Genomic DNA, 21,714 nt, shown 5'->3' on the forward strand with positions numbered 1-21,714 from the left:
TCACTCTATAAAAATCATATATGCAAAAAATCAACTAAAACTAAGATCAATCGGTTTTATTAAGTAGATAGACGGTTCATAATGTTTTTACAAATCTGTCCATCTTTTTTTTATATAATTCCATGATTAAACGATCTAAATTTTAATTGATTTTTCGTAGAGATGATTTTTACTTAATAATTTATAACATGAACAATTTTAATTACAAATACAAAATTCTATAAATAAGCTACGAAATATCTTAAGAACGAGTTTCTCCTCAATCCTTAAGGAGTCAATTCTTCCTCTAAAATAACACCGCTGTCTAGAACATGACAATAATTGGGCTGGACTTTTAGAAAACGGCAGTACCAAAGACAGTAAGCCCTAAAACTGGTTGAAATGAGGACCTACCTTAAACCCTAAAAACCTCTGAAACTGCAAACTATTCCAAACTCTCCTTTCATGGCGCGCCCAATCCGATCCCTGAGAAAATCCTTTCCCTTTTCTTCATCTTCCAAAATTCTAATTCAGAAAACACCCACTTTGCATTTGGCACATGAAAAACAAGTCTCTCTCATAAGCCCTTCGCTCCAACCACCGCAATGCCGACGAACTTACATCCCCGAAATGCGCAAATCGGCCTTGGAAGGCAACATTCTCAGACTCCTCCGCAATGAAATCCAGTACGAGCTCGATCACTCTCCTGCCACTCAGGTACCTACTTGTTAAAGGAATGTCGTTAGGATTTATTCGGTTGCTGAGAAACGGAGGCAAAAGAAAAATTTTTGGAACTGTGTATGGGTCTTAGGGTTTGTTTCGAGAATTGGGTTGTTGGGAAATTTAGTTTATGTGGTGTGTGATGGGGGAATTTTATCAACCTGACAAATTCAAAAGCATTCATCTGTTTTGGGGCAAAAATGGTTACTTGTTAAGAAAATGGCACAATCCAAAAACACAAATGAAATGTATTCCGAAGTCTGTTAACTTTTCCTTTCGAATAGGTTTCCGGATACTGAAAGTTGCATGGGGGAGTCAATTCAATTGGTGTCTGGTAAAATCTTATAAAATATAATGACAAGTTTTCGTTAATTGTGAATTGCAATACTCAACGTGAGATCATAGATTGTATTCAAGATGTTGTTATTTCTTCCTGAGATAATAGATCATGGGGTTAAGAGGCAATATCCTTCCCTCCAAGGACCGTACTAGATTCGACAATCACAAGTTTATGGTCAGTGCTTAGTTTTTGGAATTAGGAGTTCAAGTTCTCTTAAATAATCTCTAGAAAAAAATTCCTGATTCCTTCTGCTTTTCAGCAAGTTACAAAATTCAAGTCGTTTACAGTTGACAACCAGCCTGGTGAGCAATGGATAAGCTTGAAGAGAAACTTTGGAGAGAAAGAGGACATTAAGATTGAAGCCACCATGTTTGATGGATCTGTTCCTGCTCCAAATTCCAAAGGTGTTGCTGGCCTTGGAAAAGATGTGCAGCTTCACATTACAATTTGTGTTAATATCTTCAAGAAGGAAGGCGGCAATGTGTTGGAGATCATGTGTTCAACTTGGCCAGATAGTATAGAGGTCAACAAGCTTTCCATCCGAAAACCTGAGAAGGTGCCAGCTCAGCCTTATGTGGGTCCTGAGTTCAAGTATGACATTCTATTTAATCTCCTATTTATATATTACTATCTGAGGAACATTAGTAACATAAAAAACTGTTAAAGGTTGAGACCTGAATTTTGTGGAACTCTTTTGTGTCTTGTCCCTTTTCTCCCGTCTTTTGTTTTTGTTTGTGGTTGTCGTTCTTTTTCCTTTTGTATATTTTTTTCTATATTTATAGAGTATAGAGTCTGAAAGCTGACTTATACTTGGGTTTCAAAATATTTTCTTCTGCTTGCTAAATATTACTTTCTATTTGTTTTTGTGGTTCGTTTACAGGGAACTTGATGATGAGTTGCAAGGCTCACTTTATGAATTCTTGGAAGCGAGGAGTATGAACAATGATTTTGCTATTTTCTTGCACGAATACATGAAGAACAAAGATAAAACTGAGTTCATTAGATGGATGAGAACCGTGAAATCATTTATTGAAAAGAAAGTAGAGTGATTGATTGTGCAACATTTTGAATGACCTTAATTTATCAATCCTATTTGCGTTGAGTAATGAAATTTCAACCTGGTTGCAATATTGGCTTTGCACATGATATTAGGTCATCCAAAAAAGTAGAAGAGCCTTCTAGTGGTGGCATATGCCAGCTGTTTAGGTTCTAAAATTTGTTAAAACTGTCTTTCCTCAATTAACTCCAAGATCCATGCCTTAACATCTAAAGCTTTACTTGTCGGTCTCTGTTGTGAGGTTCTTCACCATGGTTTCTCAGTCCTACCATGTTTTGGGTAGATCTACTTAGGTTCAGTAAAACATAAAGTCATAAAGTTGGGATCAAGCTATTTTTATAACTTTGGGGAGGTTATTACTTAATAGAGGTGTAGTTAAAAAATATTATTTATTGACTTATTTGTTCTTAATGAATTTTGTGTTTACTAAATAGGATTCTTGAGGATGACTATGGATACCAAAGTTTCGAAGCTGTAAACATGATTGAGAAGTTAGAAACATTTTAGCTTCAACAAGAAGGTTCCATGTTGACGAAATATTACGTACCCGCAAGCTCAAAGACGTGATATCAACTAAAAAAACTTAAAAAGCACTGTCCCAAACAACTTTAGAGAAATATTTTAGTTCTATATTAAACTTTTATTTGTGATATTGCATATAATTTGTACTCATTGACAGTTATTATTATGTGGACGTGTGTTTTCTTAAGTTGGGACCTAGAAAAGTTATAACTTATTACAATGTGGAGTTTATTCCTATACGTAACTAGTCCCAAGCTAGGACTAGAATTTTTTTTTATGAGTTTAAGGAGGTTATTTCTTTATAGAATATTACTTTAGGGAGGTTATACTGTAGTAGATTTTCGTTATGTGACCTTCCAGCAATTTTCGAATCCCTTGAAAGATTTGTGATATTTCGATAGTTTCTGTCAGCTAGACAGCTGCTTGCAGCATTGTGACACTACTTGCTGCTGATTGTGCATTGAGACTAACAGGATAAAGTATACACATGCCATATGGCTAAGAATTATGCTGGTTCTTTGATGATGAGTTTTCTGGAGCAAAAGAACCATCTTTATTAGTTAGAATTTAGTAGCAAAAAGTGTATTGTGCTCGTACCATGACAGATTTTGCTATTTCTTTGATTGAAATATAATTTCTTTAAATTAAGCGGAAAGTTTGCATTTACTCTCATGTTACTTTCTGTCTGGTTTTGTCATTATATTCATCCACTCGATCACTTAACACATTACACGACTTTTGCTCTAGCTTCTTTCTGACTAGCTTTTGCCATCTTTTCTTTTCTTAGACACTAATTTCATGTTGCAAATGTGCTTCTGCTACATGTAAAAACAATTATTCAATTTTGTTGTAGCTCCATAAAATTTGAACATTCAGTTTGAGATAAGATACGATCTTGGAAAGTGGAAACGAGCTGTTGCAGGTCGCAGTCATATTCAAGAATATTGGTGGCGTGTAGATGGATTATGCTCCTGGATCATGCTGCTTGCTGATGTTGTGGCCAGAATTCCATTCTCACAGAACGTCTGCATCCACTCTTTCCGGTCATCTCAACAAGTATCAATGTAACGTCTGCGTCATTTCCCTTCTCTTTTTAGTCTTAACCATATATTCTTCTTTTCTGCATAATTGATATCGGAACTGAAGTTCATAGAGTAATGTTTGTTTTTAGATTCATAGTATGAACTAAATTGCAATCAAGTTGAAATTATGGATGTCTTCGTACGTTAATATCTCGAACTTGTGGTCCTGGCTTTATGAAAGATGCTCTATAGTAGTAAGTACTCTTAGTGAACTTCACAATCCACTACAATATGCTTCACCCTTGCTAGACAGACATACCAATGGTGTGCATTGGTCAAACTCTGGATAAGATGAAAGTCCTATCCTCTTTAGTTTTGAGCAACATGCATCAGTTCAAAATCTGATGTCATGTTATTTTGGGTATCTTTTCTGGTCTACATCATACTTTCTCACCTCTAACTCCTGAATTAGCTTGAACTATAATTCGTTCCATCGGATTCGTTCCATCTTCTGAATAGTAGTCTTATGTTCTTAACCAGAATGAAGATGCTACTGATTACGACACTTCAAGGCACGAGCACCGTAGGAAATGAGGATTGTAGTGCCGTGGTCCACTAGAGTGTCCTACTAGTCTCTTAAATTTCGATGTTCCTTGCTAGTTTCGTCTGTCGATTTGTTGATCTTAATTTCAAACATCGTTTTGAAGTTTGATTTTCAGAGACTGGTTATTCAACTTTTAGTTGTTTGAAGTGGTTTTTGTGTAGAAACTGTCATTTGGAAGATTGTAAACATTGTTGAGAAAAACAATCGATTCAAAAACTAAATTGTGGAGACAAATGGTTCATATGATTATCTCTCTTTAAGTTTACCATGTAGACTTTGAAATCATAGGTAATTACAAGCCTAGGCTTAGCCAAGCTGGTTAGAGGAATGTGCTCATCCTTCTGCACTTGAGTTCGAATTTCCCATCCTGTAGTTCAGACTAATTTAATGTAGAATATCGCTTTTATAAAAAATAATTGAAATCAGAGGTAATTATATTTTCAAATTTGCACCAACTTTTGCTTGACCTTGTGATGGTGATTCTACAACAGAGTATTTACTTTTCATGGTTCTGTACAGCCAGCATAGCAGCAGTTTAATCCTAATGGAGAAAGATTTAATTTACAAATTTTAAGGTTGAGGATCCCCTCAGGATCCTCTTTGTGAGAATCACCGTATATCGTGCAGTTAGCTTTTGCTAGATACCGTTTGTGTTTAATTTTAAATAAAAAAATTTAAAATAATTTCTAGCTGTATGATGTACGATGAACGAATAAGATGTGAGAAACCTTAAGATTTTCACAAAAAGAATTCGGATGGGATGCAAATCCAAATTTGATTTGTTGTAGAATTATTTTGTACACAAATTGTAGTGAGAGAGCACAATTTTCAATAATTTCAAGAAAACGATAGAAAGAGAAATATGCGCATGTATGATTCTTAAACTGAGATCGATGATGGTTTTGTATTATCCCTCTCTCTTTTCATTGAATAGGACAAACTTGACTTATACCCCTACTAATCAAGTTTTAAACCAATAATATTCAAATCTTATAACGACAAGTAATCTCTTCCTTAATTATGATAAGATCCTAATGGAGAAAGACTTATTTTTTTGGTTTAATTTTTTCACCTAACCTCAGCAACATGAAAGCTCCACATTCACATGCATTCTCTTTTTCCAACTTTGTTCTTGTTAAAGTGTTTCTTAATTTGGAGGCAAAATGAAAGCTTTTCAATATTTTAATGCCCAAATGATTAAAGAATGAGGCATTTTAACACAACTATATGGACACCCCAACTGATTTGCAGCAAATGGCAGAAACCCAAACTTATACTTTCATTTGTATCCCATGATGACCAAAACAACCTTTTTCGTTTTGTACACACTTCTGTTTAGTCTTGTTCGTGAATTCCGTTTGAAATATTTAATCTGATGACAAGAAATAAAAAAGACCGTATCGGAGAAGAAAAAGTATGTGTTGTGATTGATTCATTTTGTGCATTCTCCTTCCAGCTTCTTCCTTCACTGTTCACATTATTTATGTCATAGGATGATCAAATATGTTGATTATGTAGGTAAAATCTGTCGAGAATCAATTATTGCAGAAGTTCATCCACACTAAATTTGTCTTATTTTACAACTGATTTGGTTGATTTCTTATATAGAGATGATCTTTAATGGATTTACCTGAAAGATAGATAGTTTAGAACATTAAACTGCAATATGTGGTGAGAGCATAATGAGAGAAGAGACCTAGCATAGCCAACTTTACATTTCATTTTCGAAAGCTATGTGACATCTTGTCTTCCTATCAAAACCCTTTGTTAATCAGAGATTTCAATGACAGTTAACTGTCACAGTGAACAAATTTCAATTACTATTACATGTTAATTCTAGGATAATCATGGTTTATTATGACTAATATGATATGGTAAACATCAAATAGATCTGGACCCACAAATTAGAAGGGGCCTAATTATGGAAGAGAATTTGTAGCTAAGAAATCAAGGCAATCAACATTTACCGACAATATATATATATATATATATATATATATATATATATATATATATTTTAACAAACAATAGTATTTACATTAACAAGGTAGGGGAGTAGGCTAAGCCTTACAATGGTTTGTTATAATAATGTGGTTCAACTTTATCTTTGATGATAATCGAATCTAAGACATCTCACTATTATACCGTAATACTAAGTAGAAGATTTTTCGAAAATTTAATTTGAGGAAAAAAAAATTGATGGGGGTAGGAAGGGTAGCTATTAGATGGGGTGATTAATCATTATTGTGTCTTTCACATGGCTTGTTACACTACACCTACCCCTTTGATCCCAATAGCAATGGCAACAGAGATTGTCTATTACTTCAACTGCAGGTGGGTCAAAATCCATGTCATTTAAACCATCATGCCAAATTAATAGTAGAGGAAATGACAATCACAAGATTCCAAAATGTTGCACGTTTTGTGGACCTTACGGACAATAGTTTAAGATAGACATATGACATAACATCAAAAAAATCAAATACTAATACATATGACATAACATCAAAAAACATCAAATACTAATATACTTTTTATAACAAAAGATAGAGCTAGTGTGTTAAATAGTTAGTTGTTAGGAAAGAGAAAACTAACCCGCACCGTAATACATAAGCATAGTTACTTTCTTATCATTGCGTTAAAGCGATATCTTCAAATATTAAATAGATTTGAGAGTAGATAAGTTGATTAGAGTACACTCACGTACTCAATTTTCGTTGCATTATAGTTTATGTTGCATTAGAATATAGCTCTAGTGCTTAAGAGTATTTGTCTAACATACTACTTTTGTGTTCTATTGTTTCTTACTAGATGCCAATAGTAGAGAAGAAAATATAAAAAAAGTACTAGCTACAGTATATTCATTTACTTAATTCATTATTTAACGATTAAATACAAAAAAAAAAAAAAAAAAAAAATATTAAATGCATGTGCCGCCGCAAAGTTCCAAATGTTCTATAACTACAGAATTTTTGGAGCATTAATTTGCACTCACTCCCTTTTCAATTCCTGCATTTAGCACTTCTCTTTAAACAGATGTAAAATTTATGCAAATGCTTGTTAATTTTTTTTTTTTTTTTACGAATGATAGTGCTAGTGAATTAAATAGTGCATAGGTATGATTTTTACTACTATGATAAAACATTATTTACAAGTATTAAGTAGATTGATTAGAGGAGTATACTTGTGTACTCAAGTTTCGTTATATATATTATAGTTTATATAATATTAGAATGTAGCTCTAATGATTATGAGTATTTGTCTAACATGCTAGTTTTGTGTTCTATTTTTTCTTCCCAGGTGCCAATAGTAGAGAAGAAAATATCAAAAAAGTACTAGCTATAGTTCATGCATTTACTTAATACATTCATCATTTATCGGTTAGGTATGCAAAAAAAAAAAAAAAAAAAAATTCATATACCGTACCGAAGTCCCAAATTTTTTCTTGTATAACAAGAGGAATTTTAGGAGCATTAATTTGCAGTTAATCCCTTTTCAAGTCCTGCATTTAGCACTTCTCTTTCAAACTAAAAGAGAAAACTGAACGAGTAAAATTCCTTAACGGATAAACTGAAGTACTGAGAACCCAATTAAAAGAAAAGCAATTTTCTGGCGTTAAATGGGGGAATTAAATTCCCAAATTAAGTAGCAAGGTTAGTCTTTGAGTTATTGGTACACATCACCATTCTAACTCAAATTTCCAGGTTCTCTAGTTGCATTCAGTCTTTATTTTGTGGGAGAAAGTCGTGACGATCTTGAATTAAAGAAAAAAAAAAAACAACATATGGAATTGGGATATTCAAAGCCAAGAATTTCAAAACTTCTCTGAAAATGTCAACTATACCTAAAAGAAATGTGTACAAAAGTTGCAACACATACATGAAACTCAAAGGGCGAGGAAGCCTGAAACTGATCAGTTAAAAGGCATGGCTTTAAATTTAGAACAGAAATTTAAAAAAAAAGAAGAGAAAAAGATAAATTGAGAAAGTGTTTAGAGCTTGAGGGACAAGTCAAGCTTCTGCAACTCATCTTGTTTAGCATTAAAATGGCCAGCAGCACTATTACTCCACCACAACCCTCCAGTTCCTTCCGCCGCGGGACAAAACTTCCGACCATTAGTACTATAGGAAAACCTTCCAACGCCACCACTCGATGGTGAGGAGGAGGAACTTACGCCGCCCTGCACATGAAAAACATTGTTGGGTGGAACAAGCCGCCCGATCACATGTTGATGATCAATAGGCCGTCTAAACCACCCATAGTTACCATTATTATTCCCACCAAAGGTGTTTGATTGGTAACAAGGCTTGTGAATTGTGGAATGCACTTGAATACCAAGTGACCTATTATTGAAGGAGCCATGCAAAGGGAGAGAAGCCATGCTGGAGAATCTGTGTGAAGAGAGTAAACTTGGAAGCCTCATCAAGGCATCTTCTGCTGCTGCAGTACAATTACTCTTGTTCCCTTTTTTGGCAAGTGTTCTTTCTCTCTTATGAGCATTTTGGTGCCCTCCGAGCGCTTGTGAACTGTAAAATTTTCTCTGGCAATAATTGCAGGAGAAAACCCTTGGCTCGAAATCAGTAGTAGCAGTAGTAGTAGTAGCACCTATGGGATTGGAAGTCTCTGATGAAGAGTTTCCTGATGTGTTGTTTGAATCAAAACAGTTGATGAGGCCGAGTTCCGGCTTCGACCCATGATCAGATTCCTTGTTTGAGAGGCTTAGATCCAATGCAAGATTACGGATTTGATCTTGAGGGTGTCCTTGGTGATGATCTTGTACAGATGGTTGCTTTTCTGCACTTGGGGTTTCCATATTTGAGCCTTTTAGTAGGTTTGGTGGTAGTGGTGCCTCTGAGGGTGGGAAAATGCTTGAGTTTTCAGAGAGGGATGGATCAGATGCATGGGGCTTCATGAGGAAAAGATGTGAGAATTTTCTCCTTCAGGGGTGATGGGATTTGAGGAGTCTAATATTATGGAGAAGAATATGTTTTGATATGATAGTAATAAATGCGGTGTCCTACTCCTATGTATAGAAGGATAGACCACTGTTTTACAGTTAAAAGGTCTCAATATAGCAAGACTTAAGGAATAAGAAAGTACTATTGAGAGAGAGAGGGTCGTCTAAAGTACTGTGACTGAAACTAATGAGAAACATCCATGTAGCTCTTTTTTCTTGCATGTAACCCCCTCTAATAAATGTTTCCATTAACTTTTTGTTTGTCTAATTTCCACTCTTGTCTCATTAACATTTCTTGTTTTTAGGGGTTTAACCTTTTCTAGGTATACACTATGCACTCATGGATATAACTTATGGTAGACTAGAGATCCAACAAGTAATCTTTTTTAGTTTCCTGAATTATGCAAGAGTAGATTCGATGATTTATTAGTTCTATAAAATTCAATGTACATTAAAAATGAAAATGAACTGATTCACTGTTCATAAGCACAATTTAGTTCCAATTTTTCCCCGCTTATTTTATTTTATTGTATTTCTGCCACAAACGAAAATGGCCCTTGGAATCACACTCACATGTCACTACGGATCCGCCTCTTCGTTCCTGCTCCATTTACATTCCAACATAAAATCTCCTTCTTACCAGTAAAATGCAATTGATATATGTGGTTGCAAAAATTTGCCACCCTCTACCTTGGCGAATTTGTACTTGCAAAACAAACAAATACCTTTGACCAAAGACCAAACCCACATGCGCCCACAAGGGAGGGGTTTGGCCAATGAATCTCTGATGCCTAAGTCAGTTTTTTTTTAATAGAGAGAGAGCTTAAGGCTTGATTATGTAGCTAAAGCTTACTAGAAATTGGTGGAGTATGTGGTATTTATAGAGCTAGGGCTGCCACATGTGTAGGGTTTGCCTTAACATGTATCGACGTCCGATTGGCCAAGGTGAGTCATCTATTGGACGGATGAGAAAGAATTATTCTGAAGAAATTATTTTATAAATAATATCTTAGGACTATCTAGTAATATCCTTGATTGGATATGATTGTGATTCCTTTCTTGATGGAGTTGACCTTCATTAGGAAGCATAAAGATAAGATTTATTGATTAATCATATCGTTAATACCTTTGACTTTCCTCCTTGTCATGGGCATGAGAACTTGATGAGGTTGTAGTCAGCTGCTTAGGCCTTCAAGGATGCTGAAATGCGCGTGGATTAAATGTGGGACTCGCCAATTTAATAAGGGCATTCTCATCTTTCGCTGGTAATAGTTCACGTGTCGACTCTAGAATTTTTCAGATTATTTTTGCTCCACAAGTGCCCCCACACATGCTATGTTGCCCCATAGGAAAGGGCAGGAGGTGTAAAAATCCCAATTTGAGTGGTTAAGCCATAAAGTTGTTTCTTGATTTGCCTTAGATTATGAGCTTTGACTTGAAGTTAAAGTCTTCTAGGAAAGGGAAACCAATTGCCTGTAGAACTTATTTTACTCTACCTTAAGTAGAGAACTAAATAAATTTAGAGAACAATTATACTCCCAACAAGAAAGAGAGAAAACTAGAGGAAATTGTACCATATCCCCTAGTCTTCTTCTTTGTTTTCCCTCGAATAGTTGATCGTCATTGTCTTCTCCTTTGTGCCGCACCAAGGGTAAGAAAAAATAAACAAAATTTCTCTTTCTTCTTCTTTTTATTTTTTTTATTTCCTGCGGCTGAACTAGAGCTGCGGGGCTGTTGACGTGGCTTGGTACGGAGCCAAGGAGGTGGATGGTGTGGCTGGAGCTACGGTATCTAAAGGAGGTCGACTCAGCTAAAGCCAAGGTGCTGATGGTGCGAACTAGGGCTCAGCGAGTGGCTAGTGTTGCCCAAATGTTGGAGGGAGAGCATTGTGTTGGGCCTCGGTGTGCTGAGCTTGCCTGACATATTTTATTTTTATTTTTTTTTTTGAGCAAACGATATTATCTACTCTAAGGGGAAAAGGTGGGCTAAGCTTCACAATGAGCTACCAACAAGGTTTGAAAAAACGCTAGGCGTTAGTCGAGCGGTGGGTTGGGGCCTAGCGGTTAGGTCGACAGTTAGGTGGACTAGGCGGATAAGTAAATCTATTGTATTTCATATAAATAAGTGTCTGCTTATACTTGAAATATATTTAATTTCATCATAAACTGCAAAATAGAATGACATATATATTATGAAGTATTGGACCATAATGAAAGCATGGGGAACAAGAATATACTGTGTGTTTATTTAAGTATGCAACAAGCCTCTTACAATTTACTGAAAAAAAAATGCAAACTGAAAGTTATATATATTCTGTCTAAGTGAGTCTTGACCAAGGTGGGTCTGGGTGGGCTAGTCAGTGCCTAAGCGGGTTAGGCAGGTGTCTCAGTAGGTCTAAGCACTATTTCTTAATTTTCAGACGCCTAGGCATTAATTAGGGCAGTGGCCAGCCGCCTAGCGCCTAGGCGGGGCTTAGGCGGGGATTTTAGAATAGTGGCTATCAATAATGTGGTTCAAATTCGCCTTTGGCGAGAATCGAATGTAAGACCTCTCACTTACAAACTTGCTTGACACATTTAAAAGAAGGGGAGATGAGACAATGTTGAGCCTTTGTTGAATTAGGCTGATATAGGAAAGAGGTGTGGGCATGGGCTGGGCCTGGCGTTGGGCTTGGCCTACTTGCTGGAGAGGCAGACTACTGTTACTGCCTTGGGTCATGGGGTGTTGAGCTGTGGTCTGGCATCGCATGCTTTTTTTTATATCTCCCTTGAGTAGTCTTCTGAATATTTCTCTGGTATTTTTGCACAGGACTTTTTCAATATTCCTTTATACAGCTACAAGAGTGATGAATATCCTTCACCTAAGTATTGTCAGGGCAGGTCTTTTAGTATAGTTGGCTACTTTAAGGCTGCTTTGTTAAGATAGGTTCTGAGGAGTTGTTCCAAGACTTCCTTGAGACGTACAAGCATGCAAACCCCTCCGAAGCCCGTATGAAATGAGTGAAGGAAGTAGTCATGAACTGTACTAAGGCAGGAAAGAGAGCCATCAAGTTCCATCCATACTACTTCGTGCTCGAATTCATCATTCATATGTCACACTTCTTTTAAGAGAGAATTTGCTCTATGAGATGTACACATGCTCACTACTCCTCGAATGTAGTTTGTGTGGTAGTGGGGTTCTCGAACTTGAGCAAGTTCTTTGATCTAGGCTTGACAATTAACAAGTTCTGGTACTTCTGCAAGATTGGCCACAAGGATGGCGTAAGGCAGTTGAGGTCATGCCTTAAGATTTTTTTACTCTTTAAGCAAGGGTGGTCATGAAGGCTAAGGACACTTTGGAGGTCAGTGGAGAGTTGGAGTCTGACTCTTCGCCTAAGTTGCATGTCCCAACTACATTCATTCGTTTGCTTGGAGTTTTTTTGTTGAGCTGCTCTTGACTTCAAGTTACCGAATGTCTTTTTTTTTTACTCTAAGGCTTAATGACTTAAGTAAAATAAACTTAGCAAAATATTTCTTAAGGCATCTAAGTCCTTCCAAGAATATATAGGCACATTCTGCGGTTTTGGTTGCCTCTAGTAATTGTCTGTAGGTTTGTGCTGTTCTTCTCGGTGGTTTACTCTTTCATGTTGTAGCTATAGTGCACATCGTTTGTCTCTAGTTGGTGATGGAGCTGCTTGTGATTACGCTTGGCGTTGAGTGCCAGTTGAATTTGAGCTTCAATGTCCTCAAGCTTCTTTATTTTCCCTATGCTTCCTACTTTGGTGTGAGGTAGAAGGAATTCTCTTCAAGCCAAGTCGCGAATGAACACTGTGCCTAACTTCAGGTCTTGAGTGTCCGTTAAAGTGTGAAACTAATCATGGAAGCGCACTCGCTTGCAAGCCTTTTAGGGATGGACACTTCTTAGTGTATAAGGCGAGAGAAAATGTTTTAGCAAAGGCTGATGAGGAGGCACGCTGCCTTAATGCCTGGTTCATGATAGGTTGAGTGGCTGCTTGTCGGGAAGCTTTTGGAAAGAATTCTGTCATCATCTCCTGCCTTGCTTCACGACACCTAGTCATGACACCTCATCAAGACTGTACTGTATTTAGATGTGCTTAAGGAGTTGACTAATCAGGGTGGACTATTGCGCGAGAGCACTGGTCAAGTTTACAATTTGCGGGGATATGTGTGGATCGTTTTTGGAATAGAGTGCATCTCTGTGAGCGATTTAAGTGTAGTGGACATTAGGTGCACAATTATAGCCAAAACTAATCAAATCTGCATAAAAAAAGGTCAAAACGCGAAAATGGATCTAGAATGCTGAAAAACAGGTCTAGATCGCCAGAAAAAGGTTGAAAACATCACCGTGTCAATTTCCAGTTCGCTGGTGGCCCCGTTGGAAATAGGTCTGGTTTGATGGCTGGCTGGTAGTTCGATTGGACTGATCTAGGTTCAGTCTGCTGAAGTTGGTCTAGGTCGTTAGGATAGATGGCCTGCAACTTTGCTAGGCATGCGTAGGAATTGGCCCAGAAGGCTTGCATTGGTACACATTGGGCTTCTAGATTTTCGACACAAGTACCTGGGCTTTTGGATCTTGCTCATGGAAGCTTAGCTTGTTCGTGGCTTGGCTGTGACGAGGAAGTTCCTGTAGGAATTTGTTCGTGGGCTTACGTGGATTTCTCATGTAGGTGTTGTGCATGCTTGCACGCGTTGGGCCCTATTAGAACGGTTATGTGTCTCTTGCCTTTGGGAGCTACTGAGTGTCTGCTTGAGGTTTCTATTTGAGCTAAAAATGGATCTAGACCGTAGGAAAAAGGTCAGAAACGTCACCTCGTCAATTTCTAGTTTGCTGGTAGACCTGCTGGAAACAGGTCTGGTTTGGCAGTTCGACTGAACCTATTTATGTTCGGTCTGCTGAAGTTGGTCTGGGTTACTGGTGCAATTGACCTGCAGCTTTGCTAGGCATGCATAGGAATTGGCTTAGAAGGCCTGCATTGGGCTTCTAGATTTTCGGCCCGCGTGCTTGGGCTTCTGGATATTGGTCCTGGAAGCTCAGCTTGTTCGTGGCTTGGCTATGACGAGGAAACTCTTGTAGGAATCTGTTTGTGGGCCTACGTGGATTTCTCATGTAGGCGCTGTGCTTGCTTACGCACATTAGGCCCTATTAGAACGGTTCTGAGTCTCCTGCCATTGGTAGCTGCTGCCTGTTTGCCTGAGCTTTCTATTTGAGCTACTACAATTGCAACTATTATTAACTCAGGCCAGCACATGCCAGACTTCTGATTGGTTGCAAAAAAAAGTTGCCACAATGGATGCTTTGGGCCACGACAATGGCAAAGGGTGGTGGCAGCTGCTGCTGTTCTGTTGACTGGTCTATTTCTAAGGATATTGGACTGCGCAGGGGAGTATTTGTGGTTCCTGCCCATCTAATGAGGGTATTTTTGTCATCTTTGGAATAAAGTCCACTTGTGGTCTTCAAGATTCTTGGATTTATTTTCGGCTCCACAAATGTTTTCGTCTATATTACAAAAGAAATTAAAACCTACAGGAAAAAAAAAGAACTAGGATTATTAGTCAAAAATAATTTGTAACTAAAAACTCTACATCATTGATCCATTTTGTTTAACACATCCTTCAAATTTATAGATTTTTGTTTTTTGTTTTTTGTTTTCTCATAAATCATAACACCCTTAAATATTTCTTCTTTTATTTTACGAAATAGGAGTGGAACTTTCCTAAGTCCCTTGCCGAGGTCTTAAACATCGAGTCCAAATGAAAAATCAGAGATCCTCTAATACGACCTAACTTAGAAACCGAAAGCCAATGAAATGTTGTCACGCAGGTATAATTAGCTAAAGCTAGAAAGAGTTTATCGTTATGATATGACATGGGGATGGCGACGAGTGGACGATAGGTAAGATGGAGAAGACCTCCTAATTGCTCTCATTGTTTATATGTATAAGCATTATTATCACTCAGTAGTGTATAGTGATAGGATTTTTACCACCTGCAAAAGTACAGATAAAAATCCATAAAATACTTGTAAGAGTACAAGGTAATCGTAGTATAGATGGCTCTAGTAAGATCGTTGTCTATAAGGATTGAATGAATAATTTGTATCAACCCAAATCTTAATCAATTATTTAAAGAAAGTTTGAGAAAAAGTTGATTTTGTGATTTAAAATAATAAAAACGAATTTAATAGAAATAATTAAATAAACCGGCGAAATAAAATAAATTAAAAGAAAACTATTTTTGAAAATGAAATTGTAAAAACACTAGGGTTCTGCCATCACCGTAACAATTTTATGTAGATCTTTCAATTTGTCACATCCCGGCTTGGGTCCCCACCACATCCTGGGCTTGACTCCACCGTAGCACGATATTGTCCGTTTTGGGCCCCGACTATGCCCTCATGGTTTTGTTTCTGGGAACTCACACGAGAACTTCCCAGTGGGTCACCCATCATGGGATTGCTCTCGCGCGAACTCGCTTAACTTTGGAGTTCCTACGAAACCAGCCAGTGAGCTCCCAAAAGGCCTTATGCTAGGTAAAGATGGGAATATACATATAAGGTTTACAGGATCCTCACCCCTGGCCGATGTAGGATCTTACACAATTACTTATGACTTATACATGCATATTTTGAAGGTTAGGTTTTCCTAATGTATGCCTACTTGGACCCCCAACATAGAGCGTGTATTAAGCATGCAATCCGTCTGTGATATTTAGATTAAATCTAAACATGGATGACTCATTAATTTTTGTGAAAACCTTCTGAAAAATCATGCAACCCTTAGGACGTGGTATTCATCCTAAGTAAACTTGCACATATTAACCACAAAAAGCCTTCGTCAATTTCAAATACCAATCTCTGACCAAAATTGCATCAAATCACATTTCTAAATACCTTAATGGTGATCAAACATCAAGACAATTAGATAGTTTAAACCGGTGATTAATAATTCAAACCTGCATGTATAATATCATAAGTAAATTGATAAAAAAAAAAAAACTACATATTCTTGCTAAGGCTCATGGCCTCACCTTAGCAAAAAGAAATTAGTTACGAACAATCATAAAACAAAATGTTATTCAAACCATAGATAGAAAACACCTTGAATGAAGAATAAAAATCCTCGAAGCCTAACTAAGTTCTCCAAATTGATGTGTTCTCCCCCAAAAACCCTAATGGCTAAATAGCCTTATTTATACTACTACAAAATAAAATCCTTACTAGAAAAAATGTTCTAAAAGTAGGAAACATAATAAAATAAGATAACTAGGAAATGGAGTAGGATTGTCTCCCCTCCTAATTTCCCTCTCTTTCCCTCCCTATTTGAATGGTTACGGTTAAGCCACGTCAACATTTTTTGTTATTTTTTTTAATAGCCAAAAGAAGACAAAAGACATTTTGTGAGAGGAGGGGAGGAAAGGGATGGGAATAGGTGGGAGAGAATCGTACTCCATAGGAAATACATTCCTATTCTAACTTTCGAAAATCTGCCCAACCACAAAGAATCCCACGTTTCTGGATATTTAGGGATCCAAAATAGGCCCAAAACGCCTCGAATTAAAGCTTGAGATGTCCCGAACATAATTGTAGAAGTCCTCATCCCAAAAGACTTCATCTTGGATGCCAAAAAGCCCAAATAAGCCCAAAACATCACTTTGACAGCACTACACGCTACTCCTTTTTTCATCACCATAAATAAACCACTTGGTAGAAAAATATAAAACTTTGACATGAACTAACTAAGAGACACAAACATCCTCCAATTAAAATCACTCCAAAAATCGTCCATTTGGTCACTTTTTGCTCCAAAGGACATCGAATGCCCTACATTGGAAATATAATTCAAAGTATCAAAATTTCACCAAAATAATTAATAAATTAATACTAAGATTGGGAAAAATATATAATATAAAATAGACTCATCATATAGCATTCATCAGTGGTCATCACATATTCCTCCTTAAAATTTGAAGTGTGATTTTGAGTCTTGATACTGTACATTTATATGCAAATTTCATATACGGTTGATTTGACAAAATTTCACATACAAGAGAACAAACACCATTAACTTAATTGAAAAACACTCAAAAAAAAAAAAAAAAAAAAGAAAAAGAAAAAGGGGAGGGTGTTCGCCAAAGGATCTCTAATTCAGAAAAGTAGTATGAGAAAAAAAAAAAGAAAAAAAAAAAGGAGAACTTAAGGCAGTTCTGAGAAGTAAGTGGCAATTATCAATTCTTCTGTTTGACTTGGTTATTTATAGAGATCTGAACCCTACTAGGCAACTAAGAGCGAAGGTTGCAGACCATAAAGGCCCCTATTGGTAAGAGCGCTCGCATGCCAAAAACCTAAAGGGAGACTCCGGAGAGTTGGCTTCTTGCCACAACCGAGCCCAGTATGGCTTATGGCAGGATATCATGGTCCCAAAGCACTTGTGATACGTTGGTGGCCTAAAGGCCTATACCGGCAGGGCAAACTACTGTCTCTGGTCTGCTCATGACATCAAGAGTAAAACTGTCACAGTTAGCACATAATCCATGTGTCATTCTCCTATTGAATATGGTTAACTTATGCCTCTATAATACATAATTATGATTCATGAGAGACAAAACGGGTTTTTGATGGTTTGATGAACATGATGTGATTTGCTATAACTTATGAGTGGATCTATGTTTTACGATTGTTTATTTGTTTGCCTAATGCCAAGAAAACTTGATTTGAAGTTTTATGTGACGTCTATCTGATGTGATATATTCTAACACACAAATTAAACCTTATAATTGTATAATATGTAAGTAGGGATCGTTCTAGGCCGGGGATTAAAAGGGATTGCTAATCTACTTAAAACTGACTCAAAAACACAAAACTAGGCTTTAAAAAAACTTAACTAGACTCAGAGAACTCAAAACAAGCTAAATAGACCCAAAACACACAAACTAAATTAAATTGACTCAAAACAGGTCCTAGAAAGTGATTTGGACGAAAATTGAACTAAAAAAACTCAAAAGACTCAATTAGAACAGATTTTGACGAATTGAAACTAAACTAACACAAATAAGAACTAAAGGGTTATTTAGACGAATTTCAAACTTAACTTGACTCAAGACACTAATATAACTAAACTTAAACAGATTCTAACTAAGTTCAAACACAAAATATTAAAGAGGGATTGGTTTTGACGAATTTAAGACTCAAACAAACAGATTGCATAAACAAACTAAAAGGTACGAAATTAAGGTGATTGAATGGGTGGAAGGCTAGTTAGAGGGTCCTTCTCCACACATGACATATGCATACAAACCAATTTCCAGTTATTATTCCTTTAGACTATGAATGATAATGCCCCAAATTAACCGTGAAAAGCACAAATTAACTTTCAGATTTTCCTTAACTCATTGAATTGGATGGGATATGCATCACAACCAAATTATCCTTATCAAGTTCCCTAACTATGAAAAGCATGATAGAAAGACATATCAAAGGTCATTAAATTCTTTGAAAACCATAAGCATTGACGAGGCACTCGTAACTATGAAAAGCATAATACTCATACCAAGGATTTACTTAACACAATCATGACTAGTGACTTCCACTACTTGTGAATATAAGTTCATAACGATTAGGTGAAACGCCCTTATACTCTAGCATCAAATTCATGCATGCAAATTAAGTGTCGACCCTCAATCAACATACATAAACAAGTTTTGATAACTCAGATAAGCAAATCACATTCAAGACTCAAGAAACAATAACTGGATGTAATCAATTCATATAAAACATATAATCATGGCTTTGAATTCACCTCCAACTATAAAGAAATTAGTTCTTCATGTTCATCATAATTGAAAACCAAATTAAAATAAACATTGAACTAAAACTAAGGATAGAAAGAACCCAGAAGCACTCCACACTCCAATGGTAGGCACAGCACTCCCTTGGATGATGGCAAGCATGGCACAAGTCTTCTTCTCCTTCCTTCCTTGTTGTGGCACTAGGGTGACTTAGGTGTATGTGGTGTGAATTATGGTGTTTAATGGCTGAATGAATGAATGAGTGAATGGATCAATGGATGGGGGGGTTTTCCACGGCATAAGCAAGTATATATATGTATGATGCACGGCAAACCCTAGGAAAAGTCAGACTAGGGTTAGAACTTAGCAGAAATAAAGGATTAGGGCCTTAGGGTGCGGCACAAGGCTTGGGCCTCAAGAAAAGGGTCAAAACCTAATTAATTTTTGAAAAGGCTTTGCACAATCCAAATCCGCAAGGAAAAATGCCAATTCAATTCAGATTCCAAAAGGGAAAAGGGACACAAGGTGTGGCACAACCCTTGGATTTAGGAATAGGCCTTCTAGAAAGGGTATTATGGCAGATTTCTAGAAGGAAAGGCATAAGGGGTGCGACATCCTCTTAGGAGAAGGATAGGGCTTCTAGAACCATATATTTAGGTGTTCTAATGTGAAATTAAGTCCTCATTGCAGCAGGAATTAAGGTAGCCAAAAGATTAGGATAAGATAAGATAGGATAAGGTTTGGATAAGATAAGGTTGTTTAGATAATGTTCCATGTTTCTTGTTCTTTCCTTATCTTCTTTGTCTTGAACTTGTTTCTCCAAATTTGTAACATGTTCCTAGCCTCTTTTGACTACAAATTTGTCCATCCACCTTACTCCATATGCAAGCTATCCATTCCATGCCCAAAACTGCTCCAAATGGCTCCAAAATGCACTTTCTGGCCAACTTTGCCATTAGGGCCTACAAACACACGAAAATAGCTTAAAACACTATAATAAATGAAAACTAACTATGTAAATGCAAGAAAACAAGCTAACTAACATATGCTCCTATCACTATCAAACCTAATTCCAAACTTTTGAGTTTGAGTTAATTGTATGATAATGTTTATTTTTTTCATCAGATCAATTAGAAGCAGTATTTCAATTTAATTTAAATTGTTAGAGTAGAACTCGAACTTGACCATAAGTAGGGTTTATTAGACTAACCAACTTGAATACATTCAAGTTTCTTTGACTCTTATTTGCAAGCGAGTCTTACCCAACACCCTACATATATATATTTTTTTGGACTGAAAAAATACAGTAATCAGATGGGAAGAACAAAACATGGCAAACCTCCAACACAAGAAAAGGAAGTAAGCAACCTACACATGGTTACAATCCTCAAACAAGATGTCCAAAATAATATTTGGTGGCTCCTCGAACCAAGTACAACAATTCCTACTTGAACAGCAAACTGGGCTAAACGGTGGGTAATTCTATTGGCTTGATGACAAACATGAGTGATAGTGAATCCAGTGATCATAGAGAGCATCGCTTTTGCATCTTCCATGATATATCCTAGTAGAGCTGGATTGTACAAAGGGTCTTGCAATGCTGATATAATCTAGAGAGAATCACTTTCAATAACTAAATTTTGAATCCCCCCCTCTATGTCACCGATAAAATATGGAAAAAATCGCTTTGGAGAGAATCACTTGGCATATTTGGTGTGCTTATAGTGCACAAATTATCTTAGTTCTTATAGTTTATAGTAGCTTAATTCTCTCTTGTTGTAAGGGGTTTATTTTGCTTTGTCCAATCAAATTGAACCAAATCTTTTGATAGATTTCTTTATTGGTGCGTTGTGTAGAAAGATTAGTGCTTGTGTATAGTTTGAAGAGAACAAAAATTATTAGGTGCTCCAGAGTACCCAGTACTCTAAGTATTTTAAAGGCAAGGACTTATGTGAAATAGAGAAGCAAACAAGAAAATCTGAGCTAGATGTTCATAGCGAAGGATGTTGGGAAACAGATTGCAACTGTGGATAGTGGATTTCAAAGGTAGTGCAAAGAACCTTAACTACCATAACTACTTACTTAAGTAGGTCTACGACCATTTATATTCTACAATTCTGTGTCTGAACTACGTTAGATCCTTTTTTTATTTTTTTGTATTTTTAAACAATGATCTAACAGTTAAAACACCCAAAGTACTAGCCTAACCCACATCAAAATTAGAACAATTAAACTACTCAAGATGAAACCCTGGATATCTTAGTCCATTTGTTGAGAAATTCATGATAATTACCAATGTTGTTAAATTATAGCTCCCAAATTATATATAAACTAGGAAAGAATCTCGTCCAACGTTTATAGGGCCAAAGCACAGTGGTAGTGCATAATGTGGTAGTTCGGATTAGAGTCTTTGAAAATACTTGAGTCTAGGCTGGGAAAACTTGTCTGGAGGAGGCGCATATTCAGTGGTTGAAGAAAAAGGGTCCCTAACCTTAGCACTACTTTTGCTAGGGAGTCGGTTCCAAGCGTCTCTCAGAATATCCTTAGTGACGTCATGGTTCAACAGTTAGTGTCACTCTTGGTCTTTGGTTAGCTCCGGCATGCAGCAGTATGATTGACAGTTAGGCCATTACGGTGTTCCGCATGTGCGTTTGGATAAGCAATGTCTGTTGGGGTCGAAACGGGAGTTTCCATGATCGGGTGTCCATCTAGAGTGATGGTGTTCAAGTTT

At 36.7% G+C, this 21,714-nt stretch overlaps 2 protein-coding genes across 3 annotated transcripts; one reads left to right on the plus strand and one right to left on the minus strand.

Moving 5' to 3' along the window:
- Window positions 1-397: 397 nt before the first annotated feature.
- On the plus strand, window positions 398-3,741 carry LOC137741001 (uncharacterized protein At2g39795, mitochondrial-like). 2 transcript variants are annotated; one of them, XM_068480809.1, is made up of 3 exons: window positions 398-696; window positions 1,299-1,630; window positions 1,920-3,741. In XM_068480809.1, the coding sequence occupies exons 1-3, from the start codon at window positions 445-447 to the stop codon at window positions 2,086-2,088; spliced, it is 753 nt and encodes a 250-aa protein (XP_068336910.1). In that variant the 5' UTR covers window positions 398-444; the 3' UTR covers window positions 2,089-3,741. The 2 variants fall into 2 exon arrangements, with proteins under 2 accessions (XP_068336910.1, XP_068336911.1); XM_068480810.1 differs by having other exon boundaries at window positions 1,317-1,630.
- A 4,456-nt stretch (window positions 3,742-8,197) lies between these two features.
- Window positions 8,198-9,159, minus strand: LOC137738919 (zinc finger protein 1-like). Its single transcript, XM_068478388.1, has one exon. The coding sequence runs from the start codon at window positions 9,154-9,156 to the stop codon at window positions 8,236-8,238; it is 921 nt and encodes a 306-aa protein (XP_068334489.1). The 5' UTR covers window positions 9,157-9,159; the 3' UTR covers window positions 8,198-8,235.
- Window positions 9,160-21,714: the final 12,555 nt, after the last annotated feature.

Source organism: Pyrus communis, chromosome 7 (assembly GCF_963583255.1).
Source record: "Pyrus communis chromosome 7, drPyrComm1.1, whole genome shotgun sequence".
Lineage (NCBI taxonomy): Eukaryota > Viridiplantae > Streptophyta > Magnoliopsida > Rosales > Rosaceae > Pyrus > Pyrus communis.

Excerpts from the sequence above, each read along its gene's own strand:
- LOC137741001 (XM_068480809.1), top strand. The coding sequence starts at position 445 with ATGGCGCGCCCAATCCGATCCCTGAGAAAATCCTTTCCCTTTTCTTCA. Across the intron at positions 697-1,298 it reads ATCACTCTCCTGCCACTCAG|CAAGTTACAAAATTCAAGTC; the intron begins GTACCTACTTGT and ends TCTGCTTTTCAG. Across the intron at positions 1,631-1,919 it reads TATGTGGGTCCTGAGTTCAA|GGAACTTGATGATGAGTTGC; the intron begins GTATGACATTCT and ends GTTCGTTTACAG.
- LOC137738919 (XM_068478388.1), bottom strand. The coding sequence starts at position 9,156 with ATGAAGCCCCATGCATCTGATCCATCCCTCTCTGAAAACTCAAGCATT.